The sequence below is a fragment of the Boleophthalmus pectinirostris genome, unplaced genomic scaffold, assembly GCF_026225935.1.
Source record: "Boleophthalmus pectinirostris isolate CB_2022bp ecotype Guang Dong unplaced genomic scaffold, ASM2622593v1 HiC_scaffold_10, whole genome shotgun sequence".
Classification (NCBI taxonomy): domain Eukaryota; kingdom Metazoa; phylum Chordata; class Actinopteri; order Gobiiformes; family Gobiidae; genus Boleophthalmus; species Boleophthalmus pectinirostris.
In genome coordinates, this window is record NW_026570971.1 from 32,514,475 (window position 1) to 32,526,313 (window position 11,839).

Below are 11,839 nucleotides of genomic sequence, written 5' to 3' on the forward strand. Positions count from 1 at the left end.
TGGATTAGCAGACAGGAGCAACGCTAGACACACTTGGTGATGCTTCTAACCTTTTCCATGGGAAAAATCAAATCCAGACTTATCTCTGTATTTTTTCTTGTTTCTATTGGATTTGTTCATTTCGGTGATGCATGTGAGTCATCAGCCACCTATCACTAATAACTTCTCTCACCACAGATTAACAGAGTTTAATGCTTCGTTCTTTGAATCTGCAGAAATCTGTAATGTTTTTAAATTACATTTTTCTTTTTTCCTTGTTAGCAGCCATATTTGCTTTGATACAAACAGACCATGCAGACATTTTATCTGTTTGCCACTTTAGCTTGGCTTTATCATTCATAAAAGAAAGAAATGCTCCTGTCTGCGTCTCCAAATATTTGAATATGAATTAAAACGTCTTCAAGATTACAGCCTCACCCCCTCAGAAAGGAACTTTTAGATTAATAAAACATAAAAATATTGCTATGGAAGACATTCATAACCCTTTTCCCCCATATGTACAATTTTAGACTTTTTATTTTCCACAGTTGTAAACATTCTATCCACCTCCAGCAAAATAGGGCAAACAACAGCGTCCTTTAGTGTTCCATCAGTGTCAGTAGTCATTTTAAAGGCAGATCTGGTAAAGAGCTTTGTTCATAAATCCCATAGTCAGGCCATAATACATGTTTTTGAATGTTTGTAATCCTTCGGTTGACTCCTGCACAAAAACATATTTATTTCAATAGATTGCGTTCATGTTATAGAATTAGATGATGTAATTTCAGATGGAGGGCAGGGGCCTATATAACTCAATGGGAGATTTCCTGTTTTTGAAAGAAATCTGGAAATTTCTGATTCACAAATGTTGAATCTCATTATTTGTTAAAGGTACACTGCGCAACTTTTCTGGTGGGAGGGCCCATCTCCATGGAGATGTTTTTGCATTGCCTGGAATATAACATTAAACTTATCCATCTAGCATTTATTCATTACGGTTGTTTCTATAGCTCAGAAATACAGTAATTCTCTCTGGGAATACGGACGACAGTCCACAGATCTGACCTGTAAATTAGCAAAGTTATTTCCCTTGAAACACGCGGGTTTAATCTCTAGACTTTGATTCTAGACAAAGCAAAAACATCTCCATAAAAACAAAGCAAGTGGCGGACCATCCACCAGAAAAGTTATTCAGTTGACCTAAGGACTTGCTCCACAAACGTATGTCTTAAAGTTCTTTCAACTGAAAATCATGTATGTGGGGTTGAGTAATGGGACCACTTTATGAATCTATTGTGAAAAAAAAAAATCACTTTTGTTTATTTATTCTGACAGTGAAGATGATGAATTTTGTGTCAGTTTTTGTTTGATGTGGATAGCCCCAGTAATTACAGATATGCACCTTATACCAGGTCAACAAATTTGCAATCTGACAGTTACACAACAAACTCCACCTGAGGATCCTGACCCGTCTCCAGCTCAGTTTTAAAATATAGAGATTCTACAATGTGCTGATATCACATGAACGTAATCTATTGAACCGTGGAAATGCCCCTCTTCACTGGAATTTCAACCTCAACAGCAGAATGCGAGATTCCAAGTTATTACCGAAAAGGAGAGGTTTCCAGATTACTGTTGGATATAAAACGTGAAAAATACAATGTTGAAAAAAGCCTAAAATGGGAACTTTATTGTCTTTAGTTTAAATTAGTTTCTATGGCGAAAAAGTTAAGATAATCCATCCAATGACAAAGTAGAAGAGGAAAACGGGGTAGACCACCAGTGCTTTGCGATTGGGAGGTTGGCTGTCTGCAAGGAAAGCAGTTGACGCGAATGTGGACCACCCAAAGGAGGCACCGACCACTAGGAGGCGCACTGCGAAGCTCACGGCGTTGTTGGCCAGGAGGAGGACAAGGCGGCAGACGACTAAAGCTGCAGTGAGGGGCATTATGCAGTAACCAAGGACACACAGGCTCTGGAAGAATGACAGCGTGCCACCGAGGAGCTTTGAGTTTAAGGTGATGACGATGGAGCCGACCCACACAATCACAAACACCTGAGGGGAGGAAAGAGTATGAGAAACAGAGACATATAAAATAACCATAATCCAGGTGGAACAGGTGGGGGGAGGCGGAGGAGGAGATGGGACAGGAGAGGAGAGCCATCCAAAAGGCAAATGTTCAACCTGATAATTTGAATTAGTGACTAGACCCAAGAACTCACTGTATAATAACAAAAATCTGTATTAACTATATTTTAGCTGCCTCCATCTGTATTAAATATTATTGCCCTGACTCTTAATGAAATCATTTTGACTTTTCTCACTGACTTTTTGTGGATAGGAAAGACGTCTCTGATTGTGCTTTTCTCCCAACTGGATTGCAATAAAACATGGCATTAAAACTTAGCTCAGCTGAAAACCAGAATTAAGTCTGGACTAGAACAGAACCAAACCCAGGATCAAACCAAGGCAAGTGATGATGAACCTGTTGGAATCCAGGACTAAACCAGGCTCAGGACCCCATAACTATTTCTTACCTCTGCAAACTGTGGCCCTCCCTGGTCCTGTGTGTCAGATGCCCCTCCCTGCAGCAGTAGAGCAAGAGTCACACAGAGCAGCAGAGGCCCCCACAGGTCCCAGTCTCTGAGCAGCGCCGAGCTTCTCTTCGGATACAACACATGGACGAACTTATTCCCCACAGCTCTTAGGTCTCTCAGAACAGTCTCCTTCACGGGCTCATCCAGAGTCGACAGCTCCTCGTCTCGTCTGGAAGTAAAAAAATATGGAATTTAACACTTCTAAAAAACTGGCAGAGCAGCAGTTAATAGAAGTCTTTTTAGTTTAGTTTAGGACCTTGGGGGGCAGACCCTGTGTCATTGGAAACAGGGAAATATGCAAATTTCCACCTGTTGTCTTTGGGCAGGTTGATGTTTTAGTTCACAAGGGCATAGTTGTCATGGAAAAGGTATACTGTGTAATTTGGGAGTCTGCATTCTGCTTGTTACCATGCCAAGGTTCAGGTCAATTTATTTATTTATTTTTTTAATGAGATTTTTATTAGATACAAAAACACATGCATTATATGCAAGATTTATAAGTTTAATGCCATACAGTGAAAAATTCTGGGCATAGTAAAAACATCACCCTGGTGGCATACTCTCCATTATAAAAGTTACATAGTGCAGCTTTAATAGACATTTAGAAAGAAACGGGTTATGATTCTTCTTGGACAAATACTAGTTTCTGTCTCACATGTTCCAGTTGTGTTTAATTTAGTTTTGAATAAAACAAGATCTGAGTGGTCACATTCCTTGCATAACTATGCAATGTCTGCGTTTCTGACTTGTTGGGTGGGACAATGTTATTAACTGTTATTACAAATACATTACTAGTGACATATTTGGACTGAGGAACTGTACATCAGATAACATGGTTTGTAGACCCTCGTAGCCTTTATTGAATAGTCTTAATTTTTCAACTGTCCCTCCATGTCAGCCAAAATTCTTGCTTAAAATGCATCATTCTTGGCTGTCTTATGTTACTGGGTTGAAACTGTATACTCATTATAGCGTTCCAATATCAGTAAAGACAACAGTTCATGCGTTTGGGGAGGGCTAACACAGTAGATTAGCATTACTCTCTGTAGCTTCTCCCTTTGTTTCTCCACAAATAAACAAGTACAACTTGTCCCGGATTGTTAATACTTTTATAGTTGGTCCTTGATAAGCATAAGACTTTACCTGGATGTCCCCACTGGCACTGAGATGTCCCCTTCCACAGCAATGTCCTCGGATATGGACACATCTGCGAGACCTGCGAACGGCTTGCTAGCATCGTCCGCCATCTTATTTAACAACGTTTAAACCCAGTATTCTGTCAAATCTACGAAATATCAAGCATTTAGTTGAATTATCTTTGGGTAAGTTGTCGATAAATGGACGGAGAGAAGGAAAAAAGGCGGATAAACCCGTAGATCTGGTGCAGAAACTCTATCTCCACGTCAGCGGGGCAGGCTGCTGTTTACTGCCGCAGGAGAGCAACGCACATCCGGATTACAGTTTAAAAGACACATGGGAACAACATGGAAGTATAATCAAATATAATGGATTAATGGACACAACACAGAAACCATAAGTGTTGGAAAGAAATACGTATTTTAAAAGTAAAGTTTGGCTTGTATAAAATTATGTTATTAAAATTATACTTGTAAAATAGAATCTAAACACATTTTCTTCATAAATAAATACATTTAAAGTTGTGACTATCAGTGAACCAGCAAATATTTATTAATTAATAGTTACACTGTATTTTACATGTACTTGGTAATTTACAATATTTATTTGTTTGTTTGTTTTAATAAATACATTTTATTAAGCATAAAACTAATGTTTAGAATGTCATAAATATTTGCCCAAACTTTTATTTAAGCGTTTGAATCTCTCCTCTGTCTCCTTCTGATGACGCAATAATCCAGCGTCTATGGTCGTGAGTCTGTCGTTTGTTTACATCATGCGTTTATCCACTTTTACAAGATAAAACACCACATTTATTGTTTATTGTGTAAAATGTGGTCGTGTGGGGGCTTAAAGTTATTCCGAACGCTTTACTCTGATCGTGTGCTGATTTTAATGTTGTAAATCTGTTAAAAGATGAATCCGTTTCGGAAACTGGTGAGAAAGGATTGTGATGAGCTCCTGAACCGCTTCCAGCAAACGGAGTCCGTGCGCTTCGAGACGTTCACTGAAATCTGGAGGGACATGAAGTTTGAGCAGATTTTCTAGTGAGTTTATTACATTTTATTTTACAGTATCAAAACACTTGACCAGCTTTATAAGATTTGATGTAACACCAAATTATAATAAGGTGAAGAACTTAGAACTACCATACAAAATAACAATAAAGTGATCATATCTTTGAAACCATGTAGAAACCTACAACAAAATCAAACGACGTTGTACCATCTTGAAACTGAAAAGTCTGACAAATTTCTATTTCTAAATGTTCATATCTTTGGACAAAATTTAGTTGTGATTATGATATTGATTATGGCGTAAGTTTATGGAGCCCTTCACTTACAGTGATCAGTTTCAACATTTGTGTAAGTAGTGTCTTTGTCTACTTTGTATTCCTGTCCTCCATCAAAACGTTGATATCAGACAATGGCAAAAGGACAAACTAATTTTGTCAGTCTTACACTGACAAATTGCGGCACTGCAATTTTGTTGCTTATTCATTATCACGTTTTGCCATTTTATCAAATTATCATTATCATATCAAATGCGAGGGACCATGCGATTCCCAGCCCTACAATATATAGATTACTATCATCCTATTGTGATATTATTATATCATGGCATTGATATCAGACATTGACATGGCCCATGCAGCTTCTTAAACTGAGATGAACCCTTTCGTCTTGTTTTCAGTGGTACTGCGAGACACAATAACCGATTATTCACTCGTCTGGTTTTGGACACAGCCTACGAGTTCCTGCTTCCTCCGTTCACTTTTCAGATCCGAGTGGGTGGGCTCTACCTTCTGTATGCTCTGTTCCACTCTCAGACTGCAAGTCCTCCAGAAATGGTTAAAAATATGCACACAATATACCCATCTAACCCTCTCCTCTGCATCCATGCCCTATCAATTTTGATATGTTTTGTTTCAGATCCGTTTGGCTCTGAAGGACTGGGAGGAAATTCTGAAATTTGAGAAAGATTCTTTAGGAGCTAAACATTATGACGTGGTTTATATCCTGAAAAAACTCTTGAAGATGAAAGCATTTGTCTTCACTGCAATGCCCCGACTGGTGAGTTACTCCAATCTATTACATCCACCAAAATCTGTGCTTTCCAAGTGAATAACTCACACAGCTTATTAATGAAACTTTAAAAAGGTCCAATTCTGTTATCAGATTTATTTTTCAGTATTGATACTTGTATAAATGAGTATGTTCTCAATGCTAGTTTTGTTGTTAGTTGTTACAGTACTTTTCTTGCTGTCAGACTCATGTACGAAACTATGTGTATTTGCAGCTTGTGTTTGAGAGGAAGAAGACGACTCAGATGTCTCCAGTCTGTGAGAACTTCATGGAGCGGCCCTCAGCTCCTCAGACTCTCATCAGTAACAACCTGCTTGAGGTAAACATAGTAATGCTATGGTTTTTACTACTTAAATATGTGCATTGAAGTAGCTAGGTGTCACTGTTTCCTGATAGGGCACTGCCTAGTGCTGCAATCATGCAGAGGTCATGTCACATAGTGCACAGTCATCTAATTTTGTCACAAGGAGAGTAAACATTTGTAATTATAGTCCGAATAAACAATAACTCAGTAGCTCCAAATATTGATGTTAGATTAATGTTGTATGATAAAAGATTTAAGGCACTGTGCAAAATTTCATATTCAAATAAAATTAGTAAAGCATTGAGCTTTGAGTTTTTACTTAATCTTTTACTCTCAAAGTCATTGAACCTTCTCACTTACTCCCACAGTCTGCACTGAGGTTGACTTATAGTTACATCAAATTCAAAATACCTCTTATTTCAGCTGTTTAATAATATTTTTTTAATGTTGTTTTTCAGGAGATGTCAAATGTCCACAGGCTTTATGAAAAGCTGAAGTCTTCAGTCTGTCCTCAGTCTGATTCCAGTCTGAGTCTGGTCCATTCAGACTTGACCCAAAACCTCCAAGAGACCGTGCTGGACTTCTACAAGTGGCAAAAGAACAAGGTATAGTTTTAGTCAGCCTCACTCTGACAAATTACAGTGTTCTGTTATGCATAAAAAGTTGTTTAAAAAATGTTTAAAATGTATAATTCACTAGTCTTTATAATTCTTAAGTTTCGCTTGTGTATGGTGTCATCTAGTGGACACCTTTGAAATTGCACGCAGAGCACGTACTAAATCGAACTTTATTGCTGGTAACGGTTGTGAACAGCAGACATGACAGCATGCAGTTGCTTTCTGAGTCGGCAGTTTTTTTTATTTTGAGGTTGCATCACCGTTACCTTTTCAAGCGTCATTAAATCTGCTTAAAGACAACCACGTCTGCAGAGTCGTTGATGTGAGAGAAGAGTTATCACCATAGTTACCGTTACGGCACATACAGCACTGCAATTTTGTTGCTTATTCAATATCATGTTTTGCCATTTTGTGAAATGACTATTATCATATCTTCCATAATGTGAGGGACCATGTAATTCCCAGCCCTGTTGATTACTACCATCATATTGTGATATTATATCATGGGCAATGTATTGAACTGTAAGAGACCTGTGATTTTGAGTTCCATTCTGCAGTACTGTGAGCCTCCACCAATATTATAATCATACTGCAAGGGGAATATGTATTGAACAGAATCTACTTTTTAAATGATTAACCTTTTGTTTTTTTAAATGTAGAATGTTTCTTTTCAGGGTTCAGGGTCGAGTCGAGATGAAGACAGCGGAGAGGGACCTTCCACTCAACAGGAGGTCAGAATTCTTTCTCAGTTTGGAAAAAGCAAAACCAAATTTAAAGATCCTATTTGCATCATTTGGGTTTAACTGCTTTTGAACACATAAGCCATTGTATTTCATATTATGGTCACTACCTAAACCTCAGCACCTGTAGCCTGTGAATCAGAGCTAGTGCAGCCTCTGCAGCTCAGGGAGGGAATTCTGGAGGTTCTGAGCTTCACATGAGGCATGTCCATATACCAAGAATGAGAAAAAGTTGTGTGTGTCCTCTATCTGCAGATTAAGGTTTAAATGTAATTGTAAAACCTATTTTAAATGGGAAGATGTGCAGGATACGCACAGGTCCTTTAATGTTACCCATGTCCTCTGCAGAGTTCCAGAAGAGCAGATCTTTTGGCATCCATCAAGTCCAAAGCATATGGACAGGCAGCAGAGGTGAGAGTGGCCTATTCAAACCTATAAACCCTAACATGACAAAATCACCTTTGTTTTATTTAAAATTTAAAACATTTTATTTCTTTCAGGCATCGAAGTCTCGACGGCATCGTGTGGTAGAGGTAGATCATGTGACCAAACCAGAACCAGGCTCCGCCCCCTCAACTCGTTATGAAAGAATTAAACGGAAAACTCTGAAATACAGGGCCACCAAAAACGTCCAAGTGTCAGGTGAGAGAAACTTTGGATTTACAGTATACTGTCCTAGTGTTGTCTTAGTTTAGTCCCTGGTTCAGTTCTGGTTTAGTCCTACTTTAGTTCTTGGTTTAGTCCTGGTTTACTCATTTATTTACTCCTGGTTTTAGTCCTTAGCTCAGTCCTTAGCTCAGTCCTGGTTCGGTCCTGGTTCAGTCCTGGCTTATTTTTTTCTGTTTTTCAGGGGACGTGTGGAAACATGCTTTTTCTAAAACTAGAATTAATCATCTCACTGCTCGGGATAATGGTAAAAAAAAACAACTACTCTATATATAAAATATGTATCCTTATACCATGTCTTTGCACTTTATTTAAGTAACGTTTTTGTTCCAGAAAAGCCTCCTCGACGCTTCAAGAAATTCAAATGGAAAATCGAAGACGACTGAAATTCAGCTGTTATATTGTATTTAATGCATATAAATGTGGTGTTGTTTTATTTTTTTACCCTGCTTTTATACAGAAAAATAGGCTGTAAAACCACAAATGATGAACACACACAAAAACACACATTGATGTGTAATTTGCATGAAATTAAAAATTTTTAAGCTTGATTCTTATTTTAACATGGTGGGTTTTTTTTTGTTTTTTTGTTTTTTGTTTTTTTTTTTGTTCTGGTTTGCTTTTTAGTCCATGTTAAGATCTGGTTTAGACCTAGTTTAGTCCTGGTTGCCAAATGCTGTAGATTTCTTTTATAATAATAAATCATTTCTCTTTGGTTAGCTATTGGCTCTATTTATGTGTAATTTAACTCAATTCCACAAAGGTAATATTGGTTTATTATGTGTTTAAAAAAATGGAAATGTAGAGGAAATGACCAGGTGCAGCATATTATTGCTTCCATAGGCATGTAATGACTGAATGAAAGAGACTTATTGCAGAAGTTATAGCAAAAAATAAGTAAAAGTATAAGTTATATTGATAAAACTGAGTTCTCAGGTAGATTTTGCTGTGGAACTGTGAAATTCCAGATTTGCTGACCTGGTTTATAGTTATTAATGCATCTGTAATTACTGGGCCTATCCACATGAAACAAAGTCTACAGTCTATAGACTTTTAAACACACAAGCAAGATGGTTGTCAGGTGAAAAAATTTATTTGAAAAACAGTGAATCCCCCACAGAATGAAGTTGAATTATAGAATCTCGTAAATAGAACATTTTTTAACCCAGGCTTAGTCTGATTTTCACAAAGTTTTATTCTGACTTTCAAAATGTAGATGATTGAGTTGATTTGTGGTTTATATCACTGTATTTACTGCAATTACTTGCCATACTGTGGAACAAAGGAACATTTCCATGGAAACATAAGGTTCTCCTCCTTTTGAGTCCTATGAGTCAGGTTTGTGGAGATGCAAACCTGCCCAAACTAAAGACGTTTTACTGCTTTTGTCAGTGCAATGAACACAGCCAAATGAAAGCACGTGCTTTTATTTGATCTATTTATTTGCAAAAAATGACATATTTTGGCTTTAAATATAATATTATTTGAGGGCTTCAACATCAGTGAGTCTGCTCTTCATCTAAAACTGAATTCTAAAATTTGGTGAACAAAAGTTGTTTCTTAGCCCAGTTTGAGTGTGATTTTGCCCCGTTTTTATCCAGTTTAGCCTTATCTCCCCGGTCCTCCCCCGGTCCTTGCCTCTCCCATCCTCGCGTCTCCGGAGCTCCTCTCGCGGACAGGCGGAGGCACCGGAGGCTGCAGCGGGAGACACAGGGATGCTACACCGCTCCAAAGCCGCTGTGTTCGGCCGTGAGAGCAGCCATGGCCTCGGACAGTGAGTACTACCTCCAACACACGGCATACACAGAATTTCAACCATTTTTATCATGATTTATCCAACAAAAATGACCGAAAAATGCGTTTAAATCCGCCGTTCTCTGGCGTTGTTGGTGCGCGATCTCCTGGCCTATTTTATTACGAGCCAATGATGCAGCAGGTTATCGATAAATAATCTGTATGTTAATAAGGATCGCGAGGCTTTGGTAATGATTTAAATAGATGTGTTTGGGAATTGTGCGTAATTATAATGGTATTTCCTCGACGCGTGGTGTAATTCAGGGTATGTTGGGTTTGCAGATAACCCACAACTGATATCTTCCCTTGGCCTAGATTTGAACTTGGCGTTGCAACTGGTTCAGTCCTGGTTTAGTCCCTGGTTTAGTCCCTGGTTTAGACTTGTTCAGTCCTGGTTTAGTCCTGGTTTAGTCCTGGTTTACTCTCAATCTTGGTGCATTGCTGCTTTAGCCTTATTTTAGTCCTGGTTCATTTGTGGCTTAGTGTTGGTTAAAAGGTACACTATGTAACTTTTGCGATCTACCACCTGCTTGTCCTCGTCGATATGCAGCTTTATCTGGAATGTTCCATAGTACAGCATTAAAGCCCCTATTAGGCTTTGTTCTGATCTTTGTTCTGTTATTGTGTATGTCTGTAGACCTGAAGTTGGATTTTGTTTCATTCACACATTTTTAACACACTCTTTTCCACCTTGTGATGTCATGTGGTAATAAAGGAAGTGCTCCACCATGTTTTTAAACACCATACACCTTCATTATTTTTTATTTATTTGGATATCTTCATTTATTTGGATATTTCAACCCTGGAATTGCCAATTGCTACTGAACAAAAGGTAAAAGGAGCTGGTCACTTGAAAACTACAGCTTCATGACATCACAAGGTGGAACAGAGCATTTTGAGCTTTGGAGATGTAGACAGACTAATAATAAAAAGAGTTACTCAAACATGTGTGAATGAAACAAAAGACAACTCCAGATGTTTTGATGAGAGTACAGCATCATAGTGTGGATTAAAGCTCACAAGAATACATTTTGAGTAATATTAGACCTTTCAACTTTTATCTATAATATGATGCTCATGGAGACAAGCAGGTGGTGGACCCTTCGCACAGTCCTTCCACGGTCACATATTCCAGCTGTAAATTAGCGCAATAGTCTAAATTGATCTGAATTGTATATTTTGATTGATTGTATCGAGGATTTTTTTAGTTTCAAATTGTCATTGAAAGTTTAAAATACCATTACAGAGACGCAGCAGGCTTGTAATAATGGTGACCAAAAATAAAAAAGAATGAAAAATCTATCAACTGTGGACATAGTGAGGCCAGATAAACATCAGCCAATAGATAACGAGGCTGCCTCATTTTCTATTGGCTGTTAGGGTGTCAATCAAACTCCCTACGTTTCTAGTGTAACTGACTCGCAGCACCCGGGGATTATGTGGTTTATGCAGCAATTCTGAGAGGCTTTTTCAAACTGTAGCTTCCTTGTAATTCACACAAAGCAGACGAGAATCCATGACCAGTTCGCCGCAAAAGAAAGTCAGTTTTTGAGGTCTCTGAAAGAAGAAGAGAAGGGGAAAAGGAGCAAAGCCAAACTGAGGTGATTCTTGGAGATTGCTTCCAGCGATTGTGTGACTGAAGCAAATTATCGCTAAATTATTTCTAGACATGTCACTTCAACAGTAATTTTGAACTCGCACTGACTGTAAACAAGCGTGATTTCTAGAGTAAGGAGGCAGGAGGAGGTGTTTCTACTGAGGGAGGTGGACAACATTCCCAACATTTGAAAAAAGGACCGTCGCTGTATTTCTATTTCCTTAAAAAATCCTCTATACAACCTTTAAATAAATGCTGCTGGAACATGCACAATAAACTGGGTTACCATGTTTAATCCAGAGACACTGAAGGATGGGTCAAAT

At 38.2% G+C, this 11,839-nt stretch overlaps 2 protein-coding genes across 3 annotated transcripts; one reads left to right on the top strand and one right to left on the bottom strand.

Annotated features, from left to right (window-relative positions):
* Window positions 1–109: 109 nt before the first annotated feature.
* Window positions 110–4,073, bottom strand: yipf6 (Yip1 domain family, member 6). The gene is made up of 3 exons (XM_020916957.2): window positions 3,721–4,073; window positions 2,518–2,746; window positions 110–2,035 (listed from the first exon to the last, which is right to left on the bottom strand). The coding sequence occupies exons 1-3, from the start codon at window positions 3,822–3,824 to the stop codon at window positions 1,694–1,696; spliced, it is 675 nt and encodes a 224-aa protein (XP_020772616.1). The 5' UTR covers window positions 3,825–4,073; the 3' UTR covers window positions 110–1,693.
* Window positions 4,074–4,446: 373 nt separating this feature from the next.
* Window positions 4,447–8,844, top strand: snapc1b (small nuclear RNA activating complex, polypeptide 1b). Of its 2 annotated transcripts, none has more exons than XM_055157698.1 (10): window positions 4,447–4,760; window positions 5,407–5,563; window positions 5,646–5,786; window positions 6,013–6,117; window positions 6,561–6,707; window positions 7,379–7,450; window positions 7,808–7,870; window positions 7,960–8,101; window positions 8,310–8,372; window positions 8,459–8,844. In XM_055157698.1, exons 1-10 carry the CDS (start codon window positions 4,630–4,632, stop codon window positions 8,509–8,511), a joined length of 1,074 nt encoding a protein of 357 aa, XP_055013673.1. In that variant the 5' UTR covers window positions 4,447–4,629; the 3' UTR covers window positions 8,512–8,844. The 2 variants fall into 2 exon arrangements, with proteins under 2 accessions (XP_055013673.1, XP_020772638.2); XM_020916979.2 differs by having other exon boundaries at window positions 7,394–7,450.
* The last annotated feature ends 2,995 nt before the right edge of the window (window positions 8,845–11,839 follow it).

Bases quoted from the DNA above. Each gene is read 5' to 3' on its own strand.
- yipf6 (XM_020916957.2), bottom strand. From the start codon at position 3,824: ATGGCGGACGATGCTAGCAAGCCGTTCGCAGGTCTCGCAGATGTGTCC. The intron at 2,747-3,720 runs GTAAAGTCTTAT...TTTTACTTCCAG, and splicing joins GTGCCAGTGGGGACATCCAG to ACGAGACGAGGAGCTGTCGA. The intron at 2,036-2,517 runs GTAAGAAATAGT...TCCTCCCCTCAG, and splicing joins GAGGGCCACAGTTTGCAGAG to GTGTTTGTGATTGTGTGGGT.
- snapc1b (XM_055157698.1), top strand. From the start codon at position 4,630: ATGAATCCGTTTCGGAAACTGGTGAGAAAGGATTGTGATGAGCTCCTG. The intron at 5,564-5,645 runs GTTAAAAATATG...GTTTTGTTTCAG, and splicing joins CTGCAAGTCCTCCAGAAATG to ATCCGTTTGGCTCTGAAGGA. The intron at 8,102-8,309 runs GTGAGAGAAACT...TCTGTTTTTCAG, and splicing joins CAAAAACGTCCAAGTGTCAG to GGGACGTGTGGAAACATGCT.